General features: G+C 38.4%; 1 protein-coding gene across 3 annotated transcripts in view; it reads right to left on the bottom strand.

The window, feature by feature from the left end:
- Nucleotides 1-24,722, bottom strand: part of BMP5 (bone morphogenetic protein 5) — a 59,034-nt gene that overhangs the window by 17,407 nt on the left and 16,905 nt on the right. For all 3 annotated transcript variants that reach the window (XM_061460578.1, XM_061460579.1, XM_061460580.1), the window contains 2 exons: nt 15,420-15,612; nt 9,340-9,488 (listed from right to left, as the gene is read on the bottom strand). In XM_061460578.1, the coding sequence (XP_061316562.1) occupies nt 9,340-9,488; nt 15,420-15,612 (342 nt within the window). The remainder of the gene's footprint in view (nt 1-9,339; nt 9,489-15,419; nt 15,613-24,722) is intronic.

Genomic DNA, 24,722 nt, shown 5'->3' with positions numbered 1-24,722 from the left:
CAATGGTGGATATTGTGTGCGAAGCAAAATATCCTTCAAACCAATGTGAACTCCCTTTAAAATAACTTTTAATATTATTAAGTTTCCTCTGGGTTTCCTTTAGACTTCAGCAATGAGATGGCTATTAAGATTCCACAAGTTAAGGCTTACTTGATTATTCAGGGTACAGAGATATACTATAAAAAAATTAATCCTGAAACCCACAGCCTTTTTATACACAGAAACAGCTTACGTGACTTTATTCCTTTATTTGCTTGACTTTTAAGCTGCCAGCCAGAGTTTTTAGGGTTCATTTGTTCAATTCATCAATGGTATATCCACGAGATCTGCTTCTAGTGCAGTCAACAAGAAAACTTTCATTGAGTTCTGTGGGTTTACCATTAAACATTTCTCTCTCAGTTTATCACATACCTTAGCTTAAATGGAACTTTCAGAAAACAAAGAAATCAAAATATACACTGCCCTTGAGACATTATATTTCTTCTGAGGAGGATCTCTAAACTGTTTGGTTTGGAAATTCAAACCACATATGTTGTCTCCATTTTGTGTTGCTTCTGTGCAAAAGAAGTTTTGCATTTACAGAACTTCTATTATCCTTTTATTTCTAGGAAAAAAAAAAAAAGAAGAAGAAGAAAGTGTGCATGTGGGAGATTTACTTCAATCTAAGAACACAAAGCCTTGCTCCTTCCTGAGCAGGAGATATTTCAAAGTATCCTGCCTACATACATTATAAGCTTTCTGCCACATCTATGTGTGCTGGTCTAGTTAGGTAACTTCACCTTTGTCCATAATGTGGATTTAAGAATACAATAAGAAAAAATCTTACCCTAACCTGAACTGGCTTTTGTATCAAGAAGTATTCATGGGCTCCAGTTTCAGTAAATGGTTTTAGTCTACCATTTCTTGTAGGCATTTTGAAAACTCTTAGCTTCAATCACAATTGAAAATCCAGGTCTCTCCAGCAAGCAGTTTTTCCAAAGGATTATAGAATGGTTTGGGTTGGAAGGGAAATTAAAGCTCATCTAGTTCCAACCCTCTGTCATGGGCAGGGACACCTTCCACTAGACCATGTTGCTCAAATCCCCATCCAACCTGGCCTTGAACACTGCCAGGGATGGGGCAGCCACAGCTTCTCTGGGCAACCTGTGCCAGTGCCTCACTACTCTCACAGTACAGAACTTCTTCCTAATATCTAATCCAAATCTACCCTCTCTCAGTTTAAAGTGGTTACCTCTTGTCATGTCACCACATGCCCTTGTAAAAAGTCCCTCTTCAGCATTTTCTGTGGACCCCTTTCAGGTACTGGAAGGCTACTCTAAGGTCTCCCCTGAGCCTTCTCTTCTTCAGGCTGAATAAGCCCAGCTCTCTCCAGCCTGTCTCCATAGGAGAGGTGCTTCCACCCTCTGATCATTTCTGTGGCCCTCCTCTGGACTTGCTCCAACAGGCTGACATCCATCTTGTGCTGGACCCCCAGAACTGCACAAAGTACTTCAGGTGGGTCTCAGAAGAGCAGAGTAGAGAGGGAAAACCCTCTCCCTCAACCTATTGGTCATGCTCCTTTTGGTGCAGCCCAGCACGTGGTTGGCTTTCTGGGCACACTGCCAGCTCACATTGAGCTTCTCATCAAAAACACCTGCAAGTTCTTCTCCTAAGGGCTGCTCCCAATGCATTCTCTGCCCAACCTGTAGTTGTGTTTGGTATTGACCCTGACCCAAGTGCAAGACCTTGTACTTGGCCTTCTTGAACTTCATGAAGTCTGAATAGGCCCACCCCTCAAGCTTGTCAAGGTTTCTCTGCGATGGCATCCTTCCCTCCAGCATGTCGACCACACCACGCAGCTTGATGCTGGCAGACTCGCTGAGGATGCACTCAATACATACTCAATACATACCAATTACCATGGTATTAGAAGCATGTTTTCTAAAATCAGCTGAATGACTCAGGGTGACTTGCTTAATTACACCTTTCCTTGGAGCTTCAGCCGCATGAAACTGTTAAAACCAAAGCAACAGCTGTGTGTCTGTCTGCTTCCCCTGAGTATCACTGAACAAGCATTGAACCTGGTCAAGCTTCTAAAAAATGGGTTTGGTTTTATCCTTCCATTGTATCTTTAATTCTAAGGATTTCAAAGACTTTTCTTCAGACTTCAGGAGAAGAAATTGCAAGAAACTAGCAGTCAGCTAGTGCCTGCTCCACTGAACCTAGCCACTGCAATTGTCCCTACACCTAGAAAAAAAACAAATAAACAACAGATGGACTCCCTCTGTGCAAAGACAGTGCAAAACCTTTGCATTTGTCACATTCTCGCATGTGCTTTTCAATCCTGCTATGATAATTTAGTATCTCTTCTCCATATTAACAGGTATATTTGGAGACAAAGGCTTATTCAAAGCATTATGTTCCAAATCTGCTGAACTCCTTAGTCCTTATTCATGCAATTTTGAGTCTTTGGCAAGATGTATTTGTTTAACTTGGCATTTAAATTTTTTTTTGGCTTTTATTCTCTTTGATAGGAAAGAGCCCTTAGCAGTTTTCATAAAAGCTTGTAAGGAAGTGCTGATTTGACTGACTGAACTGAATGAATATTATTTGCCTTTTCACATTCTGTGCCCTATTAATAAAGGAATTGCTGCTGCAAAAACAACTGTGAAGTTCAGCTTATAAAAAGGTCCTACCCCAATAATCCTGATGAATTTGTTCTTTGTTTGTTTCATCCACAAAATAGGACTAGCACTCAGGATAACTGCAGAACTATTTGTGGTGCCACTACATCTGCTTTTCTGATGTCACATGCAGTCATATCATAAAACTCTTTTAATGAACTGATAAAGTTCCATCTTAAAAGTTTGTTTTCTCCTGCAGCTGCTCCAAATGGAAATGCAAGAGTGCTTCAAGGTTTCAATAACGATCTGTCTTAAAGTCCTGACCTGGAGACATCGCCTTGTTTTTCATGGTATTCAGAAAGTCAACTTTTACTGAGATTGCCAGCATGGATGCCAACGACAGTGGTAAGATTTGTGACTTGGCTGCCTCTCTTCAAGCAATATATATTTTACAAGGCTTTGAGCAGGCACTAATTTTGCAAGAGCTTTCAGCCGTTATGCATCTTGGCCAGATTTACACTGGCAACACATGACAATGAATGATTCCAAGATCCATTATTTTGTCCTGAGTCATCGAACTGCAGCAAACCACTCATTTTGTTATGAAAAACAAGCTCTTTTTTGCTTTCAAAAGTACTCAACAAGCCACAAAACATGTTTTACAGATTAACCACTGCTGCTAGGTCACAGTAGTTATTTTGGTAATAATGTTATATGTTTGTAAATAGAAATGAAAACTTTAGTGATGCTGAGAATTAAAATATTCCTGGTTTGCTGCGAAAAAAAATAAAATCTGATGCCACACCTATGGTTTCCTCCTTGTGGGGAGTGGTATCTGAAATGAATATTGGGAAAGGCCTTTTGGAGAAAAACCCTGAGTATACAATGTCCAATAACATCTAATTATTGAGCAAAAACTATCCTGAGGCCATGAGTCTGAAAGCTCCCAATGTAGTTTTTTAAAATTAGAAAGAAACTTTTGTGGTTTCTCATGCCTGAACAGCACTCTTGAGAGCAATGGGACTTCACATAAACAAACAAATTGAGGTAGGGTTTGGCTACTAAAGCTTACATGAAGGCTTATTAAAAAAAGAATGAGAGAAAGCTTAACAACACAAATGTGATGGTCCACATATAAGACACCATCAACACTCCAAACAGTATTTTATACTGTTTCTATTGTATCATCTACATAAACTGCTATGTGAACTTTTCCTTTGGTGGGCCCATTTATCTGTATCAACATAAAATATGCTTTTGAAACCAGCTTCATGTGTTTTATTAACTCTTCTTCTTCCTGAAGGCTTTAAGGAATTCTGAAAAATGAGTGGTGTTGTATGGTTTGCTCTGCATTTCTTAGGCTTCACAGCTTTAGTCAAAAAAAGAAAGGTTCAACGTTTGTTTGGTTATATTGGTTTTATTTAATTCAGTTGTAGGGCTGTTGTTGTGTTGATTTTGGTATTCATAAAGCTCTCGAAGAAAGCATTTTGAAACGTTAGGAACCATGGTCTGCTGTATGATGTGGCAATACCATGTATGTTTACATAAAAATTCAGATGTAATCATGCACAAATACACTTCCTAAGTGCTTGATTTATCCTGCCAATTTAATGTATTTAAATTGTGAATGGTTTGTGGGTGTCCCAGGGCTTTTCTGCACAGTTAAAAATGTGTTCAGGAAGGCAATAAAACAGAGAGAGATTACATTAATTGGTCATCCACCAAAGAATAAAAAGGATAAAAGTCTTCAGAATGAAATGAAACACAAACGCCAGTATCTCTAAAATACTGGTGCTGACAAGTAGATGTATCTTTCATCTGTCTGGGGAGCAGGATGGAGGGAGATGTGCACAGCTACGTAATCAAGACCACTACACACCAGCATGCAGTGGTGGCAGGAGAAGTGGCAGGAGCCCATCTCACCTCCCTGAAACTCCTGGTTCAAGTGTGCCCTTATTGACAAAGGGTGCATTCACATCTCTTGCTACAAGCAGACACAAGAAAATGCTGGCTGCGTTCCTGACCCAGCTGGAAACAGGAGTTACACCTATCTGAGTAAATTAAAGAGTGCCCGAGATCACACCCGGGTGCTGGAGCTGAGTCATCTGCTCTGCTCAGGGTGGGAGGGTGCTCCTGGTGCACTTAAGTCCTATGCCAACTGCACTGCAGAGTCCCCAGCACCCCAAGGCAGTGTCTGCAGGGACCTCTCCCAGGGGGAGAATACCATGGGGTCATCCTGTTTTGGGGACTGAAAGAGTCATCCCTCCAGCTTGTTTCACACCACAGTATTCCTGGTCAATTTACTAGTGCAACATTGGCCAAAGTCAGCTCTGAACCAGAACTCATGTAGCTGTACTTAGGCAGTGCTTGAGCCCAAGCTAATAAAACCTGCTGAGGGGCAGGATATATTAGCTCGGGTTCAGCGCTGTGTTAACATGGCTATACAGCTTCCAGATGGCTCAGAATTTAGGCAGACATATTGCCTGCCAAGGTCCATATATATATCATTATAAATCCTATATTCCCCTACTCTAAGGATACTAATGAAGGTGAACTCACTTTTGATACTTTGTCTTGTAAATACCAGATGCACCAAGAGACTTCGGTATAACAACCCAGCAGCACCTTCCAGAACACTGATGGCTCTGGAGGCCATTAGATGCCAAGATTGACTGGGGGCAACATTCAGATGAGATTGATAACATTTAGTGTCATAAAGGCGAGGCCACAGCCAATGTAAAGCGTGCAGCCAACTACCTGACGAAGCAAGGGTGCTTCCACAGGTTGCTATGAGTTGAAAACAAGCCAGCCTCCCTCTGCAGTGTAGAGAATGTGGACACGCTGCTTCTCTGAAAGGAGAAGGACCAAGTGACCTTGCAAGGCCAAGGTTGAAAGAAGGAGAGGCTAAAAAAAAGAGAGTGCCTCTTCATGCCTTCCCCATTATCACTGGAGAAGGACCTCACCAGTCCTTCCTGCAGCATGTAGGATTAGGAGCCAAACATCCTTCCAGGTGATACATGCCCAAGTGCACCCATATGAATATGTGCTGGAGAGAGAATTTGCCTTCCCCAGGCTTCACACGTTATCAAGGAACCTACTTCTTTCGTTTCCCTTTGCTCTGAGGAAAAAAAGAAATACCTGAAGTAAGAGTCTCAAAGAGCAGGAAAGCCCAAAGAAACCTTACATAGGACTGTTTGGTAACAGAAATCACCTTAGCAAGCTTGGACTTCTCAAAGTTGCCACCAGTTTCTTCCCATCTGATGTGCAGCTGGATGGAAAATAATTGAAAGCTGCAGTAATATAAGAAAAGGCACAAAACTGCATGGATACAGGGGCTACCCAAGATGTTGTATCAAGAGCTGTGTATTTGGAATATCTTTTATTCTATAGATCAGTAGCCACCGTTACACATTATCTGCCTCTCCAATTTTCGGTAGACAATACTAGGGTCTCTTCAGCAATGATATAAACAGCAAAAGGAATACTTTCGCAGTTATTCATACTCTTTCAGTAAAGCGATGTTTAAACTGTTGCTAACTCCCAATTATAAAAATATTTAATGTTAATACAAAGGTGCTGATTCACTGGAACATGTTTTAAGTCTTAGGAGACATATGTTATATATACAGGAAACGTATTGTGTGGAGCTTTTCAAATTGTTTCTGCATCTGCATTGATTTTATGCTACAATTCATCTAACACCAGCACTTCCATCAGTGTGAAAATGATCACCTCCCATTTGAAACACTAAGGAGAGTTTTGGTGTCAAAAGGAGGGAATCAACCAATAGGGGATGCTGCAGAATGTTGAGGAGACATTAAAAAAGAGAATCAAAAAAACCTGATCCTTAATTTACCACAGCCCTAGGGAAACAGTGCATTATATGTTGACAGCTTCCATATGTGTCATGCAAACCTTTATTCTTACTGTTCAAAATAAAATGTCCCATTAAGAGAAAAAGTCTACATTTCATGCTAAAATGAGACGTATGATATCAAATACTGTCTTAAAGAAAAAACACATTCCAATGTCATGTGGCTTTTTGTACTTTGCAGCATTTTCAAAGGGCGGGGGAATATGAATTACAACAACTAGACGTTCTTCCAGAGTCGTTTTTATCACAGCTGTATTAAATAGTTACAAATTCTTCTATTCCTCATGTAGACATTATTATTATTATTGTTTATACACCATATTCAGGGATGACCAAACAAATCTCTCTACACAAGTAATTGCATGCAAAAAGTCACTGAAAGATAAGTTTAAGAAAGATTATTGTTAATGGTGATGATAACAATATAGTAGAACCCTGGAGTCTCAGTAATTATTGGCAATCCCTTTCAAAGGTTTTGTATGAATAAATATAAAAATTAGTATGTGTTTACAGCACCTGAATACCTAAAACAGGGATCCTCTGACTTAACAGAATCCCGTTTAGTTTAATGATCTGTTGCAATTGAAAGGTTAACAGATCAGGTCTCATCATAAATGTCTCTCCAGTTATGAGGGCATAACTCCTCTACCTCCCATAATCTCAGTGGAGAGCTGGAAGCATGAAGAAATGTTCTTCAGTCCTGTATGGCCTAAAATTCATTTAAGCCAAGGGAAGGATTTTTGACTGATCTGAGTCAGTCTCTGAGCTTACACTGAAAACTGGTTGGAGGGAAGGTGAGTGGGGTTCTCTGGGTTACAGACTGAATCCACTACGTACTGAGTCATGTATAAAAATTCATGTTCTGTCTGTACACAAATGTGTCATTCAAAGGCTGGTGTTTCTAATAGCTTTCAGAAGTAACAGCAACCCAATAAAATAATTAAAGCCTTAAGAGCAAAATTGTAAGAGCATGAAAGGATGACTTCCCTTATGCTAAGCTGAAGTGGTACAGCACAGGTCTTCCCTATAGTTTTGAAAGCATTAGTCCATAGAAGAGCACTCTTCTTGCATGAATAAACTGAAAAGGAAGTGAGGGAAGAGGGGAATTCCCTCCTCACTGGAGCAGCTGTGTTGAAAAATTCAGTGAGGTGCAGAAGGTAAAGCTGCTTGTGGCTTTGGAATTTAAAATAGAAAATTAACTATCACCTTTCTGATCTTGGGAGTAGGACATGGGAAATATTTACATAAACTATTCTTTTACAATTTCTTCAGTGTATTAACCTAAAGGTTTCCTTTTACCCATACAAACTTTTCTGCTGTTTACTGAATGAATATAATTTTGAGGCTAGAACCATCAAATTGCTGGTTCCAAGGTTTCTTAATGAATGCCTTTCATGGATATTTAATTTTCAAGGATTTCTGTATTTGAGTCTCCTGGAAAAAAAGTCAAGGATGAAGTTTATTCTGGAGCAGGAAATCTGGCGAGAAGCCAGTCCACCTAATTTGGATGCCTGATGGAGGTGTCACCTCTCCAGAATTTGAAGAGCTTAAAAATGGCCTCACAAAACCACGCTAACAGAGCTGCTCTGCATACAGCCTAAGCTCAGGTGTGGTGCTTTTGAAGGCTGCTTGAATGCAGCAGCAACGTGATCTACTTTGCATTGCTGCCTCCCTTTCTCACTGACTGCAGTCTGAGAATCTAGGCAGTATTAGATGAAATGGTCATCTGCTCTGGTTCAAGCCCGACAACTCCCTTTTTAAGCATCATGCCTAAAGGAGGGTAGTTTTTGCATAATTCTCCAGCAGCCAGGGCACTTGCTGGAAAAGTATGAGAGGCTTTGTTCACAGCCCAGCTGAGCCTGAGGGAGAATTCAGATCAAAAACAATGAGAAAATGTAGCCAGAACAAAGAAAGAAGAAAAAAATATTAATCCTTACACCAGGGTTTCTTCTGCTACTCATTAACATTATGTCAGCTAAGGTTTAAATTAACTAGCATCATAGATCCCTTGACCTTTGACATAAAAAGCTTTTTGACAAGAAAGAGCTAAATCTGAAAGTTTGCTTGTAAAGTAGTATGGATTAAGTAAACCATCACATAAAAAACAGTATATAAGTCTCTTTTTATTACTTTCTAAAGAAGTCTAAGTAAAGAACATTTCTTCTAAAAATATTATTTTGCATTGAGATGCATTTTCACTTTTTACTGGAGAGCATAACTGTAAATAATGTAGTAGCTCAGTAAATTTGTACTAAAAAACACACAGCTGACTTCAGTTCTGACAGTGTTCTTTCTAATTTTCAGCCAATTAAAATCTTCAAGATTTCAAACTTTTAACCCATTTCAAGATAAGAAAATTAGAATTTTTTTTTTCTCCCAAATTATAGCTAACCAATTCTCCCATTACTCCATTGTTAATCTTTCTCCAACAACAGTACCACTGGCCGTGAGATCCCTCCTGAACTGTCCCGAGGTTTTTTTACAGCTTTGTCTGTGATTCAGCCCAGAAAGTTATTTGAAACTTTCTAAAACAAAAATTCTGCAAATCTCCTGAATTTCCTGAATCACCAGCGGAAGAACATTAAAATAGAACTTCATTTTTTTATGTAGGAGATATTATCCAAAATTTCATTTAATTTAATTTGATTCAGTTAGCTTTAGAATTGCCACACTGTACAGAATTAAGAGTAATAGAAAGTTTGCAGACTATAGCTACGGCAGGATAAGACTTGTGTTCTTTGCTTATAAATTCTCAGTAAATTGTCACTCAGACAGGTTAGAAAAAACACCCATCCATAAGAGATTTCTAGGAAGAGATGACAAGAGCACATACAGCTTTACGATCTACAGTTACGATCTTACCGTCCCCAGTTTCAGCGCAGAGTTGCAAGCCCAGATTGTTCTGTGGATTAATCACCCAGTGATTGCTGGTCACAGTAATGTCAAACACAAACCAGCCCACATCAGAAGCTTGAGCCTTTCTTGTATCTAACAGGAACAAGTCTGCATCCCTAAGTTAAAGAAAATAGAGTTAAGGTTTTCAAATATTATTATTTTTTGTCCTTAATTTCCTTGCTGACAATAACTTCCTGGAGTCCAAACGAATAATCCTTTGACATGCTCAGTAAGCTTAAAGGTCTTTTTCAACCTAAAATACTCTCTGGTTCTAAGATTCTATGACATACCCTCACTACACAGTACAGCATGTGCTGTGGCTAACATGTAATTGTTAATAAAATACAGGTATTTCCCATGAGAGGCCTTTCTGAAATGAGTCTCAGCATGTAAAAACTACAGCTCTGGAAAATATGAAAAACCCAGCTTCCTGATATAAATACAAAAAGTATTAATTGAGGCTGTGTACAAAGCATTGATCTTTCAGCATTAGAATGTCTCAGGATGATTAACTTCTATAAGCCATTCAGTGTAAAAGATGTCAAAGTCATGTTCCATTTTCAGCTAAAATTCAAAGTCATAGCATTGCTAAAACAGAAATCTGTTATTAATAACATATGACAGCAGCTATGACAAAACTTGAATAGATTACAGTTCAGACAGTTTCATGTTAGTACAGATGTTTAGAAAATAAGTCTCTGTAACAAAGTAGAAATTTTATACCTATTCAATAATGCAATTATTACATTTTAACCCTCAGTTCCCCAGTATATTCTGAAATTTATTCCCATGAAATATTCCACTAATTCAGAAGGACTGCTCAGGGGAGTGAGTATAATCGTGTTACTAAATGTTTAGCATGGATCATTTATTTGTTCTGTTTTCACATATCTCCTGACACAATTGGTTCCAGAACCACATCTGTAGTACAAATAATTTACTACAATGACGGCACTAAACCCAAGGTATTTAACTCTCATCAGTTTCAGTTTACATGTTTCTACAAAGCAGCATGAATTATTAAAAACTGTTTTCAACATTTAGCTTTTTAAACCTAAATCTAGAGTTATAGAAACCTATTTCTTTTCTGCCATAAATAATAATCAAAACAATAATATACAAGAAAAAATATTATATTCAAAATTTTGATTGTCCATGTCAACTAAAGACAGACTTGGACTATACAGACCTCAGAATAGTATTATTACCTTACAGAGAGAATGAATGTACGCTTAAAGAGATAAGACAGGAATAATAAGTTTTGCATCTAAAAAGTGTGTTTTAATTTACGATGGTCCTGTCACTGTATTTTTATGCTGCTTAATCACAACAATTGTAGGAAGTTACTGTCTTAGCTAGACTAAACACTGTAAATGCACCTAGAAGGTCTGACACTGAAAGAAACTTCTCATGTAGCTCTTAAAACTGTGGTTGTTCAACACTCAGGTACATAAAACCAAATGAGCTACGACAAGCCCATGTTTACTTACATGTGAGAAGTAGCTGTAGAATTGGGTTACGGAGCTCAGAAAATATAACAGAGTTGGGTTTTTTTTGGTTTGACTTTTAAGAAAATTGAAAGGGCTTTCTTTCAAGTTGCCTTTTTCCTTCTGTTAAAGGATAATCTTTTGGTGGGCTCTTACCACTTCCATTCTAGTAGAACTGTGCTAATGACCACACGAGAAGAAAACATATGTTCTCCCTCTGGAGCTAACATGAAAACAGTCTTACAATTCAAAGGAGCCTGACCTGCTATGCTAGCACTGAACAAATTAACAACGTACCGCAAGCTCATAAATAGTACTCTCTGGAGTCTTAAATGCCAACTTTTTTCTCTAATAAGCAGTTTTATCAGAACTTTAAAGCTGAAAAGTTTAATTCTGAATGTGACAGTTTTTAAAATGCTTATTTATAAATATTTTGTGTATCTATTAGTAGATTTAATAAAAAACTGCAAAATTGTTTGGAATATAAGATAGTATAGTATCACAGTGTTATAATTTCACATTTGTCTTATTTCTTCCTAGGATACAGAATTGTTTTCCCATATAGATCCTTTCAGGTCTAGCTTTTGCTGGGATGGATACAAAATGTTCTCAAAAGTCAGGATGCACAGTGTCTCATATGCCAAATCAGGACGACACACTACTAATGATGCAGTCCAGAAACCACTATAAAGGACAAGTTTCCTCTGTGGATCTCTTCTTAATGTGACTTTATTACTTTGTACTGTAGCAGAAACTCACACTGCAGTGTCTTTGTCATTGATATGTCAAGCTTGTTGTCTACCTTCCTAGAAACATAGTGACCTAGCTAAGGCAACAGACTAAAAGAGGCAGATGGTTCTTGCCTATTGACTCAGCAAATGAAACAAAAATTAGTTGTGAGTACCTAAAAAAAAACTAGAACCGATTCTTGAGAACACATAGTAGAATAAAGAAAATTTCTCCAATGTTCATGCTTTAGCCCACAGAACTGCAATTTGCTAAAGAAATTCAAACTATTTGTCAGGGAAAAAATATTAAATTCATAATTGATACAAACATGGGGTGAAAACCTGATCCCTGAGGTCAGGTTTCCCTGATTAGCTGGTGTTATTCATATTCATATTCATATTTTGTGATGTTTTTCATTTTAAAATTCTCCTTTATTCTGTGAAAATGAAATGATCACACTTAAAATAAAAAACAGCTGCAAATTTTGGCTCTAATTTTAAAAAATATTTCTATTTAAAAAATAGCCTACAACACATAATAAAAAAGTAAGGCATTATGCCTTAAATAGCCTGAAATGCAACAGTGAACACATTCAGGCAGAATACAGCTGATTGGCTTTGCCTTAATGGATGCTGTTTATGTTTAGTGATCTCAGTCTGGTCCCAAATGGCCAGTTGTCTACAGCAGAAATGCTACCACAGTCAAGAATTCCACCACAGAGGCCCTGGGCAGTATGTCTAAGAAGCTCCACATCTCCTGGGTCACTTAAGAAAGTAAAGGTGGAATAAACCATCTATATATATTGAAACCCTGTGAAGTTTTTGACCAGATCAAATCACAATTACTATGTAATAGGCCATCCCCATGATGCCGCTTCACATCTTGCCTCATTCCAGAAAGCTGCTTTAGTGTCTTAATGTCACTTGAGGATTCCCTAACGTGAGAAGAATCCTTGGGGTTCAGTTAAATTAGTGGCTAGCTGCCACCAGATCATGAACAAGGATTTGGCCTGTTGGACTGTGTTACTTTCGTCATGAGAAAAGATCTGGGTAGGAGTACATTGGCAGGGCTGCATAGGAAAGTTTGCCTTGCCATAAGCTGTGCTTTACATGTTTCCTTAGAACAAATAGAAAATCCCAAAGACTGTATTATCAACTTCAACCAAATCAAATACACACACTTCAGTGGCCATGCTATCGCAGAGACAGAAAAATGTCCAAGACTACAACACAATCCTTAGTCTGCAACTCAGAAACACTAAACCCTGGTAACTCCTTGCCTGAAAGCATAGCAGAACCCTGTCAGACACCCATGTTTCCTGTTCAAAGCAAAAAAGGGTGGATGAGTAGGGCCAAACCTAGTAGTTTTGCTGTGGTACGGCACTATTAAGGAGTGTGGCAAATTAGAGAATCACAGAATGGTTTGGGTTGGAAAGAACCTTAAAGATCATCCAGTTCCAGCCCTGCTGTGAGCACAGACACCTTCCACTAGACCAGGTTGCTCAAAGTCCCTTTCAACTTGGCCTTGAACACTTCCAAGAATGGGACATCCACAGTTTCTCTAGGCAGCCACCTCTGGCCTCACCACCCTCCTCTTATCCTCACATTCTGCAGTTTCAGCTGCTGAAAGTTTTTTACCTAAAATCTCATGTATGTCTGTAGGGGAAACCCGAGGTGAAAAAGTCAAGAATAACACTAATATGTCTAGGCCCTGAAGAAAAAACTGTAGCTCTATTAAAAAAAAACAAACAAAAAAAAAAACAAACAAAAAAACACAAAAAACAAACAAACAAAAAAAACCTTGGGAAAAAAAAGAAAAAGAAAAAGAAAAAATATTCTTGGGAACTCTTCTGTCTGGAGGTGTCCAGAAGCTTGTGGGAAAAGCTCTTTGTTTCTAATTTGAACTGTGAAGAGCTTATGGTCTCCCATCCTGTTCCACTAAGACATTTGCCTCTATATACTCCATATACGAGAGAGACTCTCAAACTCAACAACAGGAGGGAAACAGTTTGTTTATATCTGACGCTTCTGTAGTTCTACTGGTGAAATCAAATGAATGGCATGTCCCCCTATCTAGCATCATGCTTCCACTAGAAGACATGGGTCTTTTATGTTTATAAATGAAAATATAAAACATTTTTAAATTTATGTTTATGTACTGAAAGAAATCAAGAGCATTTTAATGGTTTCTCAGGGACAGCTGTCATTTTAACAAGTGAGATAATATTAAATTGTGATCTTGCTTCAGAGTAGTAAGCGGGTATGCTTTCTCTGACAGATAATAGAAACCACCTAGTGTGAAACATTAAAAAAAAAAAGGGGGGGAAAAATACATCAAATGTGTTAGAAAAATGAACTTATCCCATTAGTGCTTTAAAAAAGTCTAAATTTTCAGGTGAAGAGCTTTCATCACCCCGGCCTTGCTCTGTGTTCTTTAAAAAGATATGGTTTATTCCTTCTTGCTTAGTTCCTTCCTCCAAGAAGTTTCTTTTAGAACTTATATCAAAAGAATTTTTGCAAGCTGAAGACAGAGATTAAAATATCCCACAGTTATCTTCATCCCTAAATTTACCAAGAGCACAGAAAGTATTCTGGAAGGAGAGTGCTTTCCCTCCTATTGGTTCCACTCCACTGATATAAAATGACTCCCTGTTTATTGCCATAAATATTTTAATACTTGATGTTCAGAGGTCTCACCTGAAGATACAAGCTCACCTTTCTGTGGGAAGAAAAGATATTTGAACTCTGGCACAGCCTTCAAGCTAACTGGTGATGGGCTTTTCTTTTTTTTCTCCAGAATACTCTGAAAGTTTAGACTGCCATTTGCTTTGCTTTTGTTAAACATGCCTAGGATAGAAATGTTTTATCTGTTCCAACATGAGGGAGAGTTTTTGTTTATTTCAAAACAAAACCTTCCCCCCACACTTTTCTGAGAAAAAACATAAGCTAATCTAATTTCAAAACACAAATTTTGGGTGCATGTAGCTTTTTTAAGAAGTATCTTGGAATTGCTACTAGTTTTCAATGGAAATTTCCAGGTATTTTGTTATTTTGCCTAGCAAAATCTAGGCGTTCACTCAGGTCTTGTAGAGTAGTGGAAATACATCACACACAGAGTTCTGCAAACTCAGATTCAGAGATTTCCTCATCTGTAATATCATATGTGGCTCTTAGGGTCATGGTTTAGTGGTGGACTTCGCAGTGTTAAGTTTATGGTTGGACTCAACGATGTTAAACATCTTTTCCAATCTAAACAATTCTATGATTTATTTCAATTCTCAGTGATGGTGAGCAGCATGTGTGAAGTATGCATATGTCATCTTAAAGTTAGTCATGGCTTTTATCTTTTAATTACATTCTTCAAAATATTAAAGCACATGCAAAAAAGCCATACTCCTCCAAAAGTAAACAAAATTGAATAATCTGTATGCATTTAAGGAGCTAAGTGAATCTTGGCTAATAGTACCTTAAAATACAAATACATTATTTGCTCAGTGCCAGCAAATAGTGCATTTCCCAAATCCAAAAGCTTAAATTGTGCATATGACTCTACCACTGAGAACGTGAACCCTCAACCCCCCTGTTCATGGGTAGATTATTTGGTGAGATTGGACTGTAACTCTCCATAAACCTGGAATAAATTACATTGAAGATAAGTTTTATTCTTGCTCAGTATTTGTTGTCGTTGCTTAGGAATTAATGCTGCACAAGCCACATTGATAGCAATGATGCTTTGTTGAGGGTACACTTATGATCAGTTATCATCTCCCTAGTTAAGATAGAAACATGAGATGCTATTCAACATGTGATATGTTCATGCCAAGAGGTTTACCTGTTTGGATACTCTTTGATGATCTGATATATACTAATCTGAATGGTTTCATTCTCAAAGCGGCTGTTGCTTCGATCTTTATATATCCGGAATTCGGCTGCTGTCACTGCCTCTCCGTGCGGGATCTGAGTAAGGTCAAAGCGAAATTCTTTGTAGTGCCTTCGCTGGTGGGAGAAGTCCTTGTCACTTTCAACTGTGAGAAAAAGAGTTGAACGTAAATTAAAGAGGTGAAGCAAATGCCCATTTCCCATGATTAATGGAGCATTCCCTGTGCTTCAGAGTAAACAAACAGGACAACATAAAAACTGTGCAAATAATAAAACCCCAAGCCCAGACATACTTCCAGTTAAAGGAAATTCCACAAGCCCATTTTCTTCAGTTCAAAAGAAAAAAAAACCCTCAGTGGCTTTTATATAAATTCCAGAAGCTGGAGTGGAAAGAATATCAAAAAAAGGAGAAAGGGGGCATGTTGTAAAATAACTAGAAATATGGACAAGCTAAAAGCTGTGAAATGGTTAAGGACTTCAGTGTAGTCATAAGCACAGCAGTAGTAATGTCAGAGCCATGAATGACTGGAAAACACTAATTGCTGCTAATAACCAGGCAGATGAGAGGAATGCTGCTCATCTCCACTTAATGTAATAAATTCTGAGGTGGTACTATATTGTACTAGGATAATCACATATATAAGAAGCAGTTACATCACATAAATTAACACATGTTGTACTCTAATGGCATAAGCGTCATCTTGCCAGTGGTCAGAAGGAGCCATGAGTCAGGGCTGAGGGGTTGCAGCACCCCAGCAGCAAAGGGAGCACACTCCTGCCTTGAGAAGTCCCCTCAAACCTGCTGTGGATGGGCAGATGTAGCTCCCACTGCTTCTGCCACTGCCACTGTTTAAAATAGAAAAGTTAACCTAGTCATTGCTTAGTTCACAATTGCACAGAATTTTAAGGAGAAATAAACAGGGGATTTTAGTTTATTTTGTTTATTAAACTTCCATAAATTAATTATTTAAGTTTACAGCTGATCTGGGGCTAATTCCACCGCCTGCTGCAGTTCTGGCCCTTAACTCGGGGACTTGTGCAAGTGAATATGTGTTTTGATGTGGCAAGGGAAACTAGATGCCACAGTACTGGTTGATTAGTAACCCCATTTTACAGGATTACTACTTCAGATTTTATGGATGTAGAAAGGAAAATGATCAATGGTTTCCACTGCCACAGTGTAACATATCACTGACCGATGAAGAAGCTGTGCTCTGTGAGAAGAAATTCTCAATTCTGGAGAAGTTCCTCCTGCCTTGTCCAATAGCTGTTTTATTTTATTAATGGTGGACAAAGCGCAGAACACTCCAAGCTGGGGTTCATTTTGGGTGACTAGCTAAATGTGTATGACTGCACCCAGCTCCCCTACATGCTCCCTCCTATAAGCCCTGCTCATTTTATTCCATAAACAGTCTGCAAATCTGAGAGAACAATGCCAGTTCTGAGAAAGCAGATATTTAAATTACTAAATATTACATGTATAAATAAGAAAACATGTATGCTATTACAGTATATGTGTATATTTATACTTATATGTTCATGTATATGTGTACAAGCAATTTAGTCTACATACACAGTGTGTATGTGCTTGTGCGTATGACTATATACATGTATTTGCACACGTGTATTATAATGTGTATGCGGTCTTACAAACTAAAAATGCATTAAAAGAAAAAAAATACATTTTGAGCTTGCCAGTTGAGCTTGTACAGTTACAGACATAATAAAGTGAAAGCTATTGAAGGAAGAGTATTTACATTATTTTCAGAGCAGTACTTACTATTTCAGTCACCTGTGGCCATGTAGCTAGTCAGTTACAGTGTAATTCCCTTTCACCCTTTCAAAAATGTGAACTATCCTTGCTTTCACTATCATACATTTTAAAAAAAATTACAAATCTATGCTGCCTTTAAGAACCAAAAAAAAAAAAAAAAAAGAAATATATAAGACCACTTTATCTTCAGCGAAAATGAATTTTCTCCTGGCTGACAAAAGGAAAATTGTCTGCTAACTGTGAGGTTTATTTGGCTCAAGTGTGTATTTAGCTTACATGGGTTTGCCATCCTACACTATGTAGAAAAAGTATAGCAGAAAAGAGGCAGAAGCATGTAAACTGGCTGCTCTGTACCTGAAGATGAATGGGCTGCTACTGAAGAGAAACAGGATACAGTCTATTTAGCAGCTCCCCTGCTCAGTTCTAAACTGTGACATATATATGGAGATCTGTCTTGAGGTTTGGGGGTTGTTTTCTTTTTCTTTTTCTTTTTCTTTTTTTTTTTTAATGCCCATGTAAAACCTTTCATTTTGGAGAGAACTTGGCAGAGATTAGCATATGCAAATGCACTGAACCAGGGAGGATTTTTTCTGGTACAAAGAGTCTGCTGCAAGTTTCTAAGGTTGTAACTGAGCATTTTAAAGCTAACATGGAGCAGATAGGTCAATAATCTTCAAATGAAAAAATCTATTAAAAGCAGACCTTTAAAAGCAACCCCTTCTGACAGCTTTGGCTAGTATTTATTCAACAACTATTTACCAACATTCATGGGTAACTAAGCATTATTCACTATGAGTAAGCTTTGGAGAATTAGACGCTGAATAAAAGGTTTAAATGCCAGTACTCTCAGCCTGTTTAATTTTTATTTGGGTTTGAGGTATTCTTTTGTCTAGTTTCTTACAAGTACATTCTAATTAGTAACATTAGTTTGGAACCAGCAGTTTTCTCCATGTCTGTTATAGTTTGGATAGAAATCTCTACCATGCTTTGTGATAGCATTGGTGGGGTTCTCTCAGGACCACTCACAACTGCTGAAAGAATACTAATAGTTGCTTCCTGATGGGCCCAAAATTAATTATTACAGCTCAAACAGATAGTACTTATCTGTGTTTCTGTGTATCCCCAAGGAAGAGACAGCACTGCCATTTGAAAGGGACAATAGTTCAAAATTCCCTTGGGCAAGACAGAATTTACAGGCAGGCTAGGACTTGGGAGTGGCAACAGCCTGCAGAAATGAAGGGTTGTAGGAAACAGGCACTAATCACCACAATAAACTGAACAGGGAGGTCCCACTCTCTACAGTGAAGCCAGAATCTCTAACTGCAAATTCCTGTCTGCCAATGTAAAAAACATAAAATCAATTCTTATAAATGTAGACAAGTTAAGATCTTACATTATAAAGTAGACTGTTAAAAAAAGCAGTGATGGTGATGTTACAGTAATGACTAATGGCTAGAATGATAGCCAAGTTATAAAAGAGAAATGTTATTTCATGATTTTGAGTATTTTGATACACAAATACTACACAAGTCTTGATCACTTCTGCATCTAATAAATGCCTTGTCAGGGAAAACTGTGAATGCTCAGCAGGATATATCTCAGGTCCTTTGTCCTGCTGAAAGGGTATGAAGTATAAGGGGAACCATGCCTCAAATATTTTTATTTCCCCTACAAGAACTTTTTAACACTAGCAGCCAAAAAAATACAGGATAAGATTTTTAAGGATTCAGTTCTTCCAGAGTGTTCTCATGTCATTCCAGCTTTGCCCAGTTCATCTGCCAAAATTCATCTCTATAGGACTGATCACAGCATCTAAAAACTGGTAGACCAGAAAAATCTGGAAATCCTTCTTCAGTCATTGGAGGAATATAATTTTTTTTAGGTAAAAAAAGAATACTCTTCATTTGTTCTCGTTGATCAGGATTCTCAGCATCATCTTTCTAAAATGTTGTTCTTTATACCACCTGAAACTAATATATGCAGCACTGTGGTTACATCAGACAAATCGTGGCTCAAGGGAATATAACAAGCACCAGTGTGTAAAATGGGAAAGAATTATATTTTCCACCAATGTGGCAAACTGATGAAATATTCATGTTGTAGTAACACTAAGCCCAACTCTAAGAATGAAGACAAATCTACCTCAAAAACATGCTTTGGAAAAGGAGCTTTTTTAAATCAAGAAAAAATTTCATGCACTATTTTTTATTGATGAAAGTGCTTGTCTTCTGGAGAAAAATACAATGCACAAAAAAAAGTGCTGGCAATATGTTTAGGTCATAGTGCATGAAGTACTATCAGTCATGCTCTTTCATTAGTGATTAGCTCCCCACTGACGTGTGCTTTGCTTTTCCTGAAGAGGTTGGTATGTGGTGACACATAGAGAAAGTGAAAGCTTCTTTGGCAAACCAGGGAACAAACTAAAGATATGCCGTAATAAGCTGATTTTACAGCGCAAGATCCCAGGATCCAAATGGATTCACAAATAGTGAAGCCTCAGTAATCAACTTAATGTCATAGTTTAACTACTAAACGGTTTGCCAAGGCAAAACAGAGGGTCTTAACAGACCACACATAACTATCAGGGACCATTTACACTAATCTCACTGAATTTCACTGTTTGAATTCTTTGTATGAGCACTAAGTAAACTAGTCAGTTTTAAACACTTCAAGGTGATAAAGGTTACAGTAAGCTGATACACTACAAACGACAGTCATTTACATCTTGAATATAATGAAATGATAGTTTATCTACAGTGAACACTTGTGGTTATCTGACAAAAACAGGTCAAAGGTTCCAGGCGTTTTCTTCTGAAATTACTCAGTGCTGCCCCTAATGACTGATAATTGAAAGCAGAGGCTGGAAATATCAGATGTGGTAGGTGACAGATAAGCAACAGATTAATGCAAGTGCTATGTTACAGGACACTAAAAGGTCAGAGGCCCTAGGAATTAGCTATTGTGCTACTGTGAAAAGACAGACACCGAATAGCTGTTTACCTCATTCTTGCTCTTCTCTCCAGCATTCAAATTCTAGAAACAAGCTCTCTTCCACTATTAAACGACTGAAAATAGTTCATTTTTTACAAATAAGGCAGCAAAGGTTTTGTAGGGCATGTGGATAGTAGAAAATATGTGATCCTAGAGCAGAATTAAGGATTTATGTTTTTTTACAGCTGTTTGAGGTATGAATATTTTAATGAAGTACAACAGAGAGAAGTTAAGAAGCACATTCATCAGAACATCATTCTCAGTTGAGGAGACCAGATAACAGACTTTTAAAAATGTGGTTTAAAACTTTGTAACTTTGTTTAGGCTTTTACAGTATAGAAAATGAATATTAGCTACTTAGCCTAAGCTTAGCAAGTATCTCTTTCATCTTTTTACCCTAGAAGTCCTCAAAACACAAAATCTAATTCAAAGATTTTTTGAAGTAAATGACAGCCTTTTCATTCTGCCCACTGGCCTTTGAATGAGAACTGCAATCTTCTTAAAAAGCTTTTAAATCAAGTGTATTTTTAAACTCCAGGTGTGATGAAAAATACTTTGCCAAAGTCATTATTTAAAAAAAAAAAAAAAAAAGCAGAAAATATAAATACTTGGGTAAGCTCTACTGCTTTTATAGGTTTAATCTGGTTCACAGAATGGTAAGAATCCTGATCTGGACTCAGGAAATCTATTTTGAGTTAGGCATTGAAATTGATAAAAATAGTTGCCTGTCCTTAAAGGATTGTTTCAGACACCAGAGGTGATTGCCTGATACAGTCAGTGGAGAGACACTTCTGTTTGTTAAAGGTCAACTGTCTTGCACATACAGTAAGAAAAACAGAAGAGTTTATCTACGTTTCCCCTTTACTCATCTGCAGCTGCAGAGAACAGGACTAAGAGATAGCTCTTGCTTGGTCAAAGGACATTTCAAACCTTACCATCTGCTCTCAGTGACCATATCTTAAATGCCAAGATCCTGAATAGCCCAGCAGTGTGACATCTTGGGCCACTGAACAGAAGAAATGCAGGGGTTGGGGGTCAAAATTAAATTAAATGAGCTTCTGTTCCCATATCTCTTTTTTTTTTTTTTTTAATTCATTTAACATTAGGCACTTACTAGATAACAATTCAGCTGAGTATTTTAATTACAAAGCTTCAGAGTCATACACTCACTTGCTTGTTCTCCTTTTAGTACCAAGTCTTCTGCATTTCTTTTTACCCATTTTCATCATTAGCATGAGGGGGGCTGGTGCCCCCATGCATATTCTGTAGCCAGTAGTAAGGGGATGTATGTGATTTAGTAACCCTCCCCTTCCCTACTCGTTTCTCTCCCCAGGTTGAGGTGTGGGGTTGCACAAGCTTACATAGCGCAAGCTTCAGTCATGTCTGCCCACGTGTCTTGGGGATATTCAGAATTCACCTTCCGAACTGAGATCTTTTGTGAACTCATCTCTGATCAAAGTGGATCAGCCTGTAATCAAAGCCCAAGAGCAGACATATAAGGATCCAACAGAAAACCCTGGCTTTTCTAAGCTCTGCACCCACCATGATGGATGGAGCTGCCCAGGTAGAGCTCCAGTGAGAACATGCTGCCACCCAGAAGCCAGATGCCAGCTGTGCCCCACTCTTACACTGGTATTACATGGCAACAGTAAGCAGACCTGTTGGAGGTGTGTCCAGGTTGAGGACCACCTCTGCTTGGTGGCAAAGCATGGGTTGGTCTACATGACACCAAGTCTGCTGGAGACAGATGGGGAAGGTGCGGTTCATCTGACACAAAGAGGGAAAAGGATCTTTGCACAGGAGTCCACAGGGCTCATTGGAAGAGCTTTAAACTAGACTTGAAGGGGGGAAAGGGATAAAACCAGGCTTGCTGAAGATAAGCCTGGAACAGCATGCCAGTGTTTGAGAAAGGGTGCACTAGTGTTCATGTGTTAGAAACAGTGAAGCACCTGAGAATGGTCATGAAGGAATTGGGGCTTGTGTCCTCTCCCCCACCCCCCAAAAGGTGGCATAATCAATAGACCAACTGAAGTACATCTACACCAATGTACGCAGAAAGCAGCAAACAAGATAAGCTGGAAACCATTGTGCAGCAGGAAAGCCATGACATGTTTGCTATCACAGAGACGTGACGAGATGACATGCACAACTGGAGTGCTGCAATGGATAGCTACAAACTCTTCAGAAGGGATAGACAAGGAAGGAGAGGTGGTGGAGCATCCCTGTATGTTAGGGAGTATTTTGATTGTCTAGAGCTTGATGATGGTGACAATAGGGTTGAGTACTTATAGGTAAGAATCAGGGGGAAGGCCAACAAGGCTTGACTAACTTGATCTCCTTCTGTGATAAGGTGGCTTGCTTAGTGGATGAGAGAAAGGTTGTGGATGTTGTCTAGCTAGACTTCAGTAAAGCTTTAACACCATTTCCCACAGCATTCTCCTGGAGAAACTGGCTACTCATAGTTTGGACAGGCACACTCTTTGCGGGCTAAAAAACTGTCTGGATGGCCAAGCCCAAACTGTGGTGGTGAATGGAGTTAAATCCAGTAGGCTACTGGTCACAAGTAGTGTTCCCCAGGACTCAGTACTGGGGCCAGTTTTATTTAGTATCTTTACCAATGCTCTGGATGAGGGGATGGAGTGCACCGTCAGTCAGTTTGCCGACAACACCAAGATGGGTGGGAGTGTTGATCTGCTGGAGGGTAGGAAGGCTCTGCAGAGGGATCTACACAGGCTGGATTGATGGGCCAAAGCCAATTGTATGAGGTTTAACAAGGCAAAGTACTAAGTCCTGCATTTGAGTCACAAGAACAGAAGGAAGAGTGGCTGGAAAGCTGCCTGGTGGAAAAGGATCTGGGGATGTTGGTGAACAGCAGGCTGAACATGAGCCAGCTTGTGCCCAGGTAGACAATAAGGCCAAGAGCTTCCAGGCCTGCATCAGAAATAGTGCGGCCAGCAGAACTAGGGAAATCATCATCATCATGTGCTTGGCACTGGTGAGGCTGCACCTTGAATACTGTGTTCAGTTCTGGGCCCTTCACTACAAGAGAGATACTGAGTTGCTGGAGTGGGTCTAGAGAAGGGCAATGAAGCTGGTGAATGGTCTGGAAAACAAGTCTTATGAGAAACAGCTGAGAGAACTGGGGCTATTTAGTCTGGAAAAGAGAAGTTTTAGGGGAGATTTTATTGCTCTCTACAATTACCTGAAAAGAGGTTGTAGTGAGGTGGGTCTTGGTCTGTTCTCCTACAAGCGATAGGAAGAGAGGAAATGGCCTCAAGTTGCACCAGGAGAGGTTTATATTTGATATTAGGAAAAATTTCTTCACTGAAAGGTTTGTCAAACATTGGAACAGGCTGCCCAGGGCTGTGGTTGAGACACCATCCCTCGAGGTATTTAAAAGATATGTAGATGTGGCACTTAGGGACATGGTTTAGTGGTGGACTTGGCAGTTCTAGGTTAATGATTGAACTCCATGCTCTTCAAGGTCTTTTCCATCCTAAACAATTCTAAGATTCTACGATCCCTTAAGAAAAAATGTAGGCAGGGATTGAAAATAGGTGTCCCCAAAATTACATTCCACACATATCCTAGCTAAACACAAAAGACCTTGTCAGAAGTTTAATCAAAATTCTGATCCCCTTCCCACTGGGGCAAAACTATTTCCTTAATCACTGAGAATGTTGCTTAATTAGGAAGGGTGAGTCCACAGAAACTTTACTATTTTCATTGCAACAATTCTCTTTCTTAAGAACTGCTTTATTGCAGTACTGTTTATTTGAGTTTCTCTGTATTTATTATTATTAAACTGGTTGTATTTAAAGTAATTATAGATTTATAGATGTGGGTTTGAAAAAATGGTATAAATTTCTTTTACTTAAAATATACTTTCTTATTAAAACACAAAGCAGAAAGCTTGATAGGTCATATTCTGAAGCAAGTTACACAGCTGTGAATTTAGAGCTATTTCACTAAATTCTCTATTGTCAGGTCAGCTACCGACATCAATGAGCAATGTTTGGCTATTTTGCTTAACTAAATTAGGAACAGTTTGAATATTTAAAGACTGTGCAGGTAGTGGCAGTTTCAATAAAAGAAAAATCATCTATTGTTTATTGAATGCAGACTTTTAATGGCCGAACATCCTCTCGATAACTGCACAGAATTACTGAAATGTATGAATTCCGTAGTAATTCAAGTCCAGATAAAGTTAATGAAGAAAACCTTAAGCAACTCTAATGGAATCTCAAACAAGAATGAAAAGGAAAACCATTGTTAAATTATTTTTGCAAGCACATATTGGTTTCCTTTCTTTATGTCCCACAGCAGAAATGTTTTTCAATATCCCATCCTTATATAAAAAAAAGTTAAAATATTCATATATCTTGCCAACTCTTTTAGAATTATTTCTTCTGAGAATGACCGGGAAAGCACTGTTCTATCACTAAAATTTTAAATTCTTAATATTTTTGTTGTCAGTAAGATCTGGTAGAT

Source organism: Pezoporus flaviventris, unplaced genomic scaffold (genome assembly GCF_033815535.1).
Source record: "Pezoporus flaviventris isolate CSIRO_AGI_PZ_B2104156 unplaced genomic scaffold, CSIRO_AGI_Pfla_v1 ptg000031l, whole genome shotgun sequence".
NCBI classification, from domain to species: domain Eukaryota; kingdom Metazoa; phylum Chordata; class Aves; order Psittaciformes; family Psittacidae; genus Pezoporus; species Pezoporus flaviventris.
Note: the sequence above shows the minus strand (reverse complement) of the source record. Positions and strands in the feature narration are given on the sequence as shown.